The 11,415-nt window shown below is 46.8% G+C and overlaps 1 protein-coding gene across 1 annotated transcript in view; it reads right to left on the minus strand.

Moving 5' to 3' along the window:
* The window catches only part of GDI2 (GDP dissociation inhibitor 2), a 45,715-nt gene extending 44,331 nt beyond the window's left edge, over positions 1–1,384 (minus strand). The window contains exon 1 of the mRNA XM_060097568.1: positions 1,056–1,384. Within this exon, the coding sequence (XP_059953551.1) occupies positions 1,056–1,100 (45 nt within the window). The 5' untranslated portion in view covers positions 1,101–1,384. The remainder of the gene's footprint in view (positions 1–1,055) is intronic.
* Between the last annotated feature and the right edge of the window lie 10,031 nt (positions 1,385–11,415).

Genomic DNA, 11,415 nt, shown 5'->3' on the forward strand with positions numbered 1-11,415 from the left:
CCAATGTCAGAATTTCAAATTTCCAAAAAACTTTTGATAACGGAAACGGTCCTCTCTTCAAATGGAATTCTTTTGCAAGATGAATAGTCTTCATTTTCTTTTAAAAGCACAAAAAGAAGTAAAACATCTGCCTGTATTATTTTCAGAATATTATCTAAAGTTCTCTAAGCAGACAGCCAGGAAAATAAATTTACCATGGTATTACGCACACCATGCGGTAATAGAGAACCTGGCCTCTAGCACCCCATCACCAACCTCTTTTTCAGGGGAAAGCCTCCAGAAGAGACAATGTAGGTAAGGACAGACCACACAAAAGGAAAAGATGGCAAAGGCCAGGTGAGAAAGGACTAGACAAATTTTGAGAAAACTCATTTCCAATTCTACAGTTGCTCAAGTGGGATGGGAGGGTGGTTAAAAGGAAAGGATAATGCTTCTCACCTGGAGTGGGGGAGGAGGATAAGAAATATAATTTTCTCCAAAAATATAAGCTCATTGAACTTAATTACCTACCAAACAGTGATTATCCAGTGACTCGTCACCGACACTGACTAGCAGTAGAGGCTGAAGTCTAAGTAGGAAATGCCACTGTGATTGGCCTCCACCCTCCCCCACTCCGCCGGCTGCTTTTCTGTTTCCAATAGCGAGAGGCCATCAACTCGTAAGGGAGACGCATCAATACACCAATCCGGGCTTTTCCGGCCTCTGCTGCAGCAGAGGGGACTCTCGTTTCCCACCTACTCTTACTCGGCCGTCACGACCCGCCCAGGCACCTGCCGGACCGGGCTTTCCATTCCCCGGTGTCTCCTCCCTGTCCAGATGCGCCGCCCGGCCCGCAGGCCCCGCTGCAGGCCTGACCCGCCTCCGCTCCAGAGCGCAGCCCGAGACGGCGGCGGAAACCGGCCCCACCCGGAGACCCTCGGAGGAGACCCTCGGACTCGAGGCGCGGCGCGGCCCGCGGGGATGGGGAAAAGGGGGCTGGGCAGAGAGTGCGGCCGCCCCCCTCCCGATCCTGGACCCCGGCCCCGGGACCCCCGCCCCTCCCCGCCAGGCCTCACCGTCAGGCCGGTGCCCAGCACGATCACGTCGTACTCCTCATTCATGGCGGGGCCGGGCGCGGACGGAAGCCCAGAGAAAAGAAAAGGCGCAGTACTCTAGGGGTCAGGAGCTAGGCGGCCACCCTGAGGAGGCGGAGGAAGCGCTCAGGCCGGGCCCGGGCACAAGGTAAAAGGGAAGCGGGAGCAGAGGGAAAACGGAGCTGGCGAGGAGGGAGCCAGCCGCCACCTCAGACGGAAAGAGAAGAGCGGGGCGGTGAGGGAAGGGAGGGCAAGGAGGGAGAGAAGGAGAAGCGGGCGGCGACCGGGGCCTCTACAGCCCGGAAGGGGCTTAGAGGAGGCCGTCGATCACGCCCTTCCCGCTCGCTCATTGGCTAGATCCCCGTCGCCCGCCCAACCTTCTTCTTTTCCTACCTCTCGCGAGAAAAGGGCGGGCCGTGCCCCTTGTGAATTCCGGCTCTCCACGCGGCGCGCTGCCACCGTGGTTGGGGGCGGAGGCGGTCGCGCGCTGGCCCCCGAAGGCAGGGGCGGGAGCGTGCTTGCGGCCGGGGCTCAGCTGTCCAGTTCGTTACTCCCGCCGCCCAGCGGGAGCCTTGCTGCCGCCCTTGGACTTTGTGCCAGGACAGCGGGCGGCCGCCCCGGGCCCCGCAGACCCGGAGCTGACACCATGTGGCCTGACCCTGGCTGCGGCTCAGCCCCCTGCGCCCCTACGGCGCGCCTAGGCTGGTCTTTTGCAACTTCTCTTGCTTTTCTTTCTATCCTGCCTCCCTTTCCTGAAGGAAAAAGGACCCAACATATTTTAAGGAATTCAGAAGTCACCGTTTTCTCTTACTTCCCTCCCTATGTCGTCCTTGCTGTATGTATTGCCCCTTGTGCAGCCTTAGGAAATTTAGAAGAATTTTAAAAAACGAAAAACGAACAAAAAACCTTCCTTTTAAAAAGTAACCCTTCGCATAAAGGGGAAGGCCAGATTTGATTGGAAGCAGGCCTGCGCCTACTGAGGGCTATAACTTAAACGAGCTGTAAAAATAGCTGACCAGTATGTGCATCGGTTTACGCCATGAGTGTAGCAGAAAAGAGTCCCTGTTTGCCTTCCATTCCCTCTACCCGTGACCGCCCAGCCCTCCAAACACACACACACCTTTTTTTTAGGATTGTATTTGGCATCTCCAGCTCTGGGTGAGGTGTAAGCAGTGGCTTGTGTTCTCAACCAGAGAGTAGACCCTATACAGGCCTTCTAGAAAAGTCATTTTCCTAAAGGCCTTGACAACCTGTGTTTTCAGCCTGTGACAGGTCTGCATACTCAGCAGACAAGAGTTGGTATTTCCTTCAAGATTTACTCTCAAACATTTACTCTCAAACATTTACTCTGAAACATGGATAAGTGTTATTATGAATAGCATAATAGCATAAAGTAAACCTTGGTAGACGGATCTGCCTTCCTTTATGTTTAAATCACTCTGATTCAGGAAAGAATGTAACAATTTTTTACAATGTTTCTTCACCCCTAACTAGAGGTTAAGAAGGTGTATTATATTGGACGATGGACTTTTTTGGGGGGGATGGGGGGAGGGAGAAGAAAGCTGCTTAAATTTACAATCTTTTTTTTTTAAGATGTTTTTGATGTGGACCATTTTTACAGTCTTTATTGACTTTGTTACAATATTGCTTCTGTTTTATGTTTTGGGTTTTTAGCCAGGAGGCATGCGGGATCTTAGCTCCCCCACCAGGGATTGCACCCCTAGTTAGAAGGTGAAGTCCCAACCACTGGGCCACCAGGGAAGCCCCTACATTCAATCTTAATTGGATTTGTATACATTAGTGACCAAATGAATTTTTACAAGTAGACAAAAATCAAGTGCAAAGTTACTAGACTACTGAACAGATTGTGTAACAGTGTAACTGACTTTTCTTTGGCTAAACAGGTGATGCCTTAAGAAAGTCCTGCTGTTACCCTCTAAGTAGTCAGGTGTCATGTGTATCTAACATGTTTACAACAGGAATTTATTTCTTACAGTTCTGGAGTCTAGGAAGTACAGGGTCAAGTTGTGTCTGGTGAGGACCAGTTGCCTGGTTCACCCTGTCTTTTCACTGTGTCCTTATATGGCGGAAGGGACAAGGGATCTCTCTGGGGCTGCTTTTATAATGTTACCTATGTTTTTAAACTGACCGAAAATATTGACTCTTTTTTTTTTAACTAGAACTTTTTTCACATATTGCCATCAGCCTCTGAATGTTGAAGAAGCTTTTAAGCATATCAGCTGAATTACGTTGCCATGTCTTAAGTGAAGGATAGTTCATCAATACCCACATGGAATTACTGAAAAACTTAAAGGTATTGGATAAGAGAACAGAATTTAAGGTTAATAAGGCTCCTCCGTCTGATCCCTTACACTCAAGTTTAGTTTTGTTGGCAGATAAGTCCTATGGCCCTGCAGAAGAAAAAAAAAAAAAAAAAAGAACTAATCTTCAACAGATTGAGCCCATCCAGATTCCACCCCACCTATTCCAGTTGCCAAGGAATTTGGCAGACAACAAATACTGTTTATGGTGCAGTGGCTTAAAAGCCACTAATTGGTTCAGTGTATCAAAGGCCACAGATGGCAGTTCCTGATAGAGTGTGAAACCTTAGGTTGGGGGAAGTAGGTTGGTGGAGAGGAGTAGAAAACACCATCAACCTTGAAAATGTTTCAAATCTTTGCACAAAGCAAGAGGAGTTAAGAGACAGTCTTATTTATACTTGGCACTAGGAAATAATTGTTTGCTGATCTGTTTCTCTGCCTGCACTTCACAAAGGAAGAGACAAGAGTCCAAGGAAAAGAAAATTAGAGTGAACCTTAGTCCAGGCTGTCTTTCTCTGTCCAAAACCACAACAGTTTCTCAACCAGTATTCCCCCTCCTGGGTGTTCTGACCATTATCTTCTTAAAACTTGAATCAGAGCATGTTCATGCTTCTGCCTGTGTTTTGCACTTAGAGTAAAATGCAAATTCTTGAATAGGGCCTAAAAAGTATTGTTTAATCTGCCTTTTCTCCCTCTCCCGCTCCATCTTGCCATACTTCTGGCTCACTACACTCCAAACACACTAGTCTTTCAGTTCCTAGAATCTGGTGGAGCTTTTAACCAATCAAGGGCCTTGCACTCTTGGCAGTCCTGTGGCTACCCACCCTCACTTCCCCTCCTGCACCTCTTCTCACAGCTAGTTCTCTCCACTTCCTTAAGTTTCAGCTTAAAACCTGACCACTTTATCTAAAGTGGGTTCCCCTCAACTTTTATTCTCCATCAGCCCCCTGCTTACTTCTTTCATTCCTTTTTTTTAAATAAATTGGTGATCATTTGCTTGTTTTTTGTCTGCCTGTGGATCAGAATGTAAACTCTCTGAGTCCTGCTGAGTCCCTGGCAGGTGATGAGTAAATATCTGATGAATGAATAAGAGACCTGGAAGTTGATCCCTAGATCTACAAGGACTAAATGTGATGAAATAGGTACCAGCTCCTCTTGGTACTTTTGAAAAGCACAGCTTTTCTTATAGCAGAGGATACTAAAGTTCATATTTTAGAGGCTCTTAAAGGTAGGAATTGGCAAAACATAAATCTTTTTAAAATCAGGATGGCTAATGCTGAAGATAAAATATGATAGGATCTAGAAAAAATTTTAATGAATTTCCAAAAATATATATTTTCTAGTTTATGATAGGTCATTTACTCCCCCATCCCAACCCCCAAACTCTTCATCTGTCCGTGGTCTCCATCTCAGCAGTGACTGGCTCCACCCTGGGCCCAAACCAGAATTCTAGGTATCGTCCTGATTCTGTCTTCTTTCTCTCCTTCCACATATATTCCTGTTTTCTTTTGCTGTGTAACAAACCACCCTAAAACTTAGTGGCTTTAAAACAAACAAACCAACAAACGTAGTGGCTTAAAACAACAGTGTACTATTACCTCTTATGGTTCTGTGGGTTGAATGGGCTCAGACGCATGGGAATTGCTTGGGCCTGGGGCTGGGGCTGGGGTCATCTGAAGGCTCTAGTGATCTGGACGTCCAAGATGGCACCCACATGGCTGACAGTTGTTGCCACTGTTGGCTGGGAGCTTAGCTGGGGCTGTCAACAAGAGCAGCTATATATGTGTGACTTCTCCATTTGGCGTATACTTCTCAAAGTATGGCAGTTGTGTTCCAATAGTAGAAATTCCAAGAAGCAAGAAATCAAAAATAGAAGCTGCAGGCCTCTTAAGGCCCAGAACCTGCCACAGTGTCCCTTGTGCCATATTCTTTTGTCAAAGCAGTTACAGAGCACACCCAAGTTCAAAAGGAGGAGCTATAGAACCCAGCTATCAGTGGAAACAGTGCCAATGAATCTGTAGCCGCCTTTAATTGGCCACAATGCCCCATTATGTTCTGGCCATTCCACTTCATAAAAAGCCTTCCAGTCCCTTCTCTTCATCCTCACGGCCACTACCCTAGTACCGGCCACCATCAAATTCTCTCCTAGATCATTGCAAAAGCTTCCTTCTGTTTAGTGGTCTCTATATTATAGCCCAAATGATCTTCATAGAAAGTGACTGAGTTGACCATGACTTTAAAGTCTTTCATGGGTCTCCATTGCTCTTAGCCTAAAGTTCAAACACCTGGTCATTTCCTAAGAGGAGCCTGAATGATCTGCCTCAATTACCTAGTCAAACAAATCCTCACCCCAGCCCTCCTCCACCGTATTTTCTAATCCATTGCTGTATTCGTTAGTTTCCAGTCACAAAATCAGAGCCGCTCTAGGTATTTTAAACAGAGGCAGCAAAATATATGGAATTGGTTTCAAAACTTGTAAGGGCTGGAGGGGCAAAAAAGGTGACCCAGAAGTGAGGAAGTGCCTGGGTACTAGGCTGGAGCAGAAGGGGAGTGTGTTACCCAATGCTCATGATTGCTGGGCTGCTCAGGCTGACCCGCTGCCGGTACTACCACTGCAGGGCTACTTTGCCACCACTGCTCCAGGAGCCCAGGAGTGCCCCCCCACTCGCTGCTGCTGCTGCTGCCCCCTCCCCCAGATGCTACAAGGGCAGAGAACATGGCTCCTCCCTGCCTCCTGCCTCCAGTCTCCTACCAGCGCTTCCCCTCGGCAGCACCTCCCCAGAAGCTCCAGAAGCGAGTTGGCAGAGGGATCTGGTTGGTGTACTCTGCTGACTCAGCCTCCTGCAACATAGAGAAAAGCAGGCATGGAGCCGGGAGCCAACAGACAGCTGATCAGAGAGCTAAATGCTTTTGCGTTCCGTGAACTCACCAGGCTCTTTCCCTTCTGTTTTTTGTTTGTTTGGCGGCACCGTGCCATGCGGCATGCGGGATCCTAATTCCCCAACCAGGGATTGAACCCGCATCCCCTGCAGTGGAAGCGTGGAGTCTTAACCGCTGGACTGCCAGGGAAGTCCCCTCTTTCCCTTCTGAACATACTTTTCCCTCTATCTGAAATGTTCTTTCCTTCTCCTTCTACTTGACCTTGCTTTCTCCTGCTTGTTAGAATTCTCAGTGCAGATGTCACCTGTTCCAGGAATCCTTTCTTAATGCCCAGTCGGGATTAAACTCCTCTATTCTGGGCTACACGGTTCTACCAACCCTCTCTTGACACTTGTCACCTGAGTGTTTACTGCTCTGTAGTCTTACTAAGTTGTATTCCTCTCAAGGGTAGAACGCTCCCTTTTCATCCTTTTGTTCCTTACCACCTAAATCATAGTAGGCAGTAAATAAATATTTAATGCAAGGCTCAGAATCTGGAGGATAATTATAATGGCCTCTCAATGGTCTGTGAGCCCTCAGATTTGTATGCAAAATATAGTGCTTATGTGAATTTTTCCAGAGAGAGGATCCACCATCAGATTCCCAAAGGGGTCAATGACTCCTAAATGTTTAAGAAACTGTATGTATGGATAACAGAATGAACTCACAGTATTCCTAAAATGTAGAGAAAAATGTAACTGCCAGGAAGAAACTGAGTATCAAAGACCATTTCAGTGTCTTAGCCTCCATCACTTTTATTGAAATCTTGTATATAGAGAAATAAAATCAGTACCAAGACTGATGATGTACATGGAAATACAAAATAATATGCAAAATAGAAATCATTAGCAAGTGTAATTATTAGCAGCTCTGCAGAGATGCTTTGTATATGGACTGGGAGTTGGTGGAACTGGGTGGGGCTCAGGTGTGGTGGCAGGACAGGTAAGCCAGGTGTCCTGATTCCCAGAAGAATCACAGGCACAGGGCAGGCATGTTCTAGACCCCTTTGCCCTTCAGGAAGATTCAGCTCACTCTAGCACCTAAGTGTAGAGACCTCGTGGGATGAAGAAGTAATGACAATTAACTATTTCATTTCACATATTTGTTCCATCCTGAAAGACTAGACAGACCTCTAAGCTGCCCAAGCCTTAATGTTGCTTAGGTCATTTTAAAACCATTCACTTGGGGACTTCCCTGGTGGTGCAGTGGTTAAGAATCCGCCTGGCAATGCAGGGGACACGGGTTCGAGCCCTGGTCCGGGAAGATCCCACATGCCGCGGAGCAACTAAGCCCGTGCGCCACAACTACTGAGCCTGCGCTCTAGAGCCCGCGAGCCACAACTACTGAAGCCCATGCGCCTAGAGCCCGTGCTCCACAACAAGAGAAACCACCGTGATGAGAGGCCCGTGCACTGCAATGAAGAGTAGCCCCCGCTCACCACAACTAGAGAAAGCCCACGTGCAGCAACGAAGACCCAACGCAGCCCTAAATAAATAAATAAATAAATTTATTTTTTAAAAAACCATTCAGGGCTTCCCTGGTGGCACAGTGGTTGAGAGTCTGCCTGCCTATGCAGGGGACATGGGTTCGTGCCCTGGTCTGGGAAGATCCCACATGCCGCGGAGCGGCTGAGCCCGTGAGCCATGGCCGCTGAGCCTGCGCGTCCGGAGCCTGTGCTCTGCAACGGGAGAGGCCACAGCAGTGAGAGGCCTGCGTACCGCAAAAAAAAAAAACAAAAAAAACCCCATTCACTTGAATGTTTCTTGTATTAACTTAAGTTACTTTGGTTTCAGATAACAAAAACCATGTCAAGTTATCGTTAGAATAAAAGGAGAATATATTATAAGGATAAAGGGGCAAAAATATAGTCAGGGTTCTGGAAGGAACAGGAATCAGGAACTGGAAGGTTGTCTCAGAGCTCAGCGGCCCTCTGTCCGGCTTCTCCGCTGGCCTCTCCCTGTGGGTCCACTCTGCTTCCCTTGGAAGAAGAAGGGAGATGGCGGTGGGCAGCCCCACTCACCTGAGTTACCCAATGCCTGTTCAGGGGCTCACCTGGAGCAAGATTTCTCAGCCACACACTGCCGACACTTAGGCAGGTAATTTGTGGTGGGGACAATCCTGTGCATTGCAGTGTGTTTAGCAGCATCCCTGGCCTCTACCCACTGGATGCCAGCATCCCCCAACCCCCATCCCAGCTGTGACAATCAAAATGTCTCCAGATATTGTCAGTGTCCCCCGGGGGTTGGGGGGGTGGCAAAAATCAATGCGGGTGAGAACCTCTAAACCAGACTATCTAGTTTTTCATAATTCAGCATCAAATTTCCAGAAGAGAGAATTGGATTGGCCCAGCTCAAGTCTGTGTCCAATTTGACCCAATTAACTATAGCCAGGGCATAGGGTCACATGGCAGAAATATGGCTGCCAGGAGTCCACCCCTGTGGGAGGGGTGTTCCATTCCCAGAAAAGAGGGATGGACAGATATTCTAGGAGGTGTCCATTACATTTCCCTAACCCTAGTGAGGTGTTCTAGCCTGACTCTGTACTATATTTGTATGTGGTTTAGGGGAAATTTTTCTCAGAGATATATTTATGATATCTATATACCTTTAATGTTTAACCCCCAACCTTCCACTAGAAGGCCTTTGAAATAAAAATATCTAATTGTTTTCATTTATTTCTTCAATAATTATCTACTGTGTCTCCTCTGTGGCAGGTGCTGTGCTAGGCCTTACTGAGCTTAGATTAGGTCCTGTCTACACAGAGGTTATATTTTAATTCCAGACTAATTTAATGGTTATAATAGTACAGTCCTACTTTGGATTAGCATTGCTTTCATTTTCAAAGCCATTTAACCTTTGATATCTAATTACTATTTTTAATGTTAACGTTTTAAAATTAATTCTCTTCTTTATACCACTGTGGGCCTGTCTGCCTGTCAGATAGGAACGCTGGACTTGGTCTTCTTGCCAGCAATTGGTGAACAGACGCAAGAAGTGTTTTACTGGAATAGTCACAGTTTGACCACTGACTCTCAGATGCCCATGGCGCTGGGAAAAAATTCCAAGGTCAGTCTTGACTCCTACCAGAAAAAAAAGATAATAAAGTGTTAGGAAGAACATCTTGTCTTTTCTCCGATAACAGAAAAATTAATTATTGGGTTAGCTGGCAAATAAGGATCCACTATGCAGTGATGGCTATATAGAATCACTCTGTTAGATTAAAAACGAGCTAGGCTTGGGGCTTCCCTGGTGGCACAGTGGTTAAGAATCCGCCTGCCAATGCAGGGGACATGCGTTCGAGCCCTGGTCCGGGAATATCCCACATGCCACAGAGCAACTAAGCCCGTGTGCCACAACTGAGCCTGCACTCTACAGCCCACAAGCCACAACTACTGAGTCTGCATGCTACAACTACTTAATCCCACACGCCTAGAGCCCGTGCTCCGCAACGAGAAGCCACCGCAATGAGAAGCCCACGCACCGCAACGAAGAGTAGCCCCCACTCGCTGCAACTAGAGAAAGCCCGCGCGCAGCAACAAAGACCCAACGCAGCCAAAAAAAAAAAGAAAAAGAAAACGAGCTAGGCTTACAGCTACTAATCTCTTCCCACCTCCCCAAACAGTGTGCTGCTCCTCCAGTCCCTTATAATCGACATCAGCATCTCCCAGTGAGCTCAAGATGCTTTTCCTGGAGAGAGTTCCAGGGTCATATAAGATGAAGTGTTGCCTTTTATACCCTCTTTCGGGAGAGCCACAATGAGGATGTAAGGGCTCTAAGGAGTTCTCACTGCCATAGCCATTTAGGAGAGAAATCGGCAGTATTTAATAAATTTAACATGCGTACACCCTATATCCCATCTCCCTACTCCTGGGTATGTATCAAAAATCAGTTTTCTGGTGTGTCAGAAGATGTGTTAAAATGTTCATCGGATACCAACATGTAGAAGCAAAGAGTTGGAGGTAACCTTCCTGCAGCAATCAGAAGGATTAATCTACAATGTAGCCAAGTGAGGGAGGCTGAAAACAGATTGGGATTCCCAGCACAATGCCATTATTGTAAAACTGTAAATCACATGCATCTTATACATTGTTCAAAATATACTTATGTTTAAATACTTATGTTAAGTTGAATTGCAATGGCACTCATTAGAGAGCAGGTGCACGTATGGAATGTCATTGTGTCCAAGCTCGTACTGCTTGCCACTCAAGCCCATAAACAGAGAGACGAGGTTTTGGGGCAAGGAATAGCGACTTTATTTGGAAATCCAGCTGACAGAGAAGATGGTGGACTTGTGTCCCAAAGAGCCATCTTACCCGAGTTAGAATTCGTTTGGACTTCTTTAATGCTAAAAGGGGAGGGGAGGTGACTGGTTGCTGCAAACCTCTTGGTGCCAGAATCCTTTGTTCTTGCAGCTGTCCATGTAGGTCTGGTCACATTGTTCCTATAAACCTCCACCAAGACAACTGTTATTCTCTGTTCTACAACTTTTTATCTCTACATGAAAAGAAAAGTGTTATACCTTTAAAGGTCAAAGCCTTGAGAATGAGCTACCCCATAAATTTCAGGCTATAGGCAACATTCTTTTACAAAAGGTGCAGAGCCAGCATGACTAAGCACAGGCAACAGAGCCCAAAAGTTAGAGCTAAAGGAACAGATCCAATATGGAGTCAGGTTTGTTCTTCTCTGTTACAGGGGAGCGGAGGCGGGGTGGGGGGCACAATAATAAAATAAAAGAAGGAACATGAGATGCTGTTTCGCAGACCGAACACATGCCTTTAATCTGACTCCTTCCTCAAAGTCTGCTAAAATGGCAATAAGGGAATAAAAAAGGATGTAAACCCGTGAGTTCAAAGAGAATAGAAAAAGAGATCAGTGGTTGAGAGAAGCTGATGGAATTTTTGAAAGATCGGAAGCAGATGGTCAAGTCTAACTGACTTAACAGACCAGAGGAAGCCAAAACGTCAGATCCTGCACAGAGGTAAGGCGTTAAGAAGCAAATGCATTCAAGCTAGAAGACCCCAGAAAACCAGAAGTTAGGTGGAACCTCAAAGGCCAGGCCGTGCACAGGGGTGAAAACAGAACTGGCTGGAGGTACGGAAAAGG

The sequence above is a fragment of the Mesoplodon densirostris genome, chromosome 4, assembly GCF_025265405.1.
Source record: "Mesoplodon densirostris isolate mMesDen1 chromosome 4, mMesDen1 primary haplotype, whole genome shotgun sequence".
In the NCBI taxonomy this organism is placed as follows: Eukaryota; Metazoa; Chordata; class Mammalia; order Artiodactyla; family Ziphiidae; genus Mesoplodon; species Mesoplodon densirostris.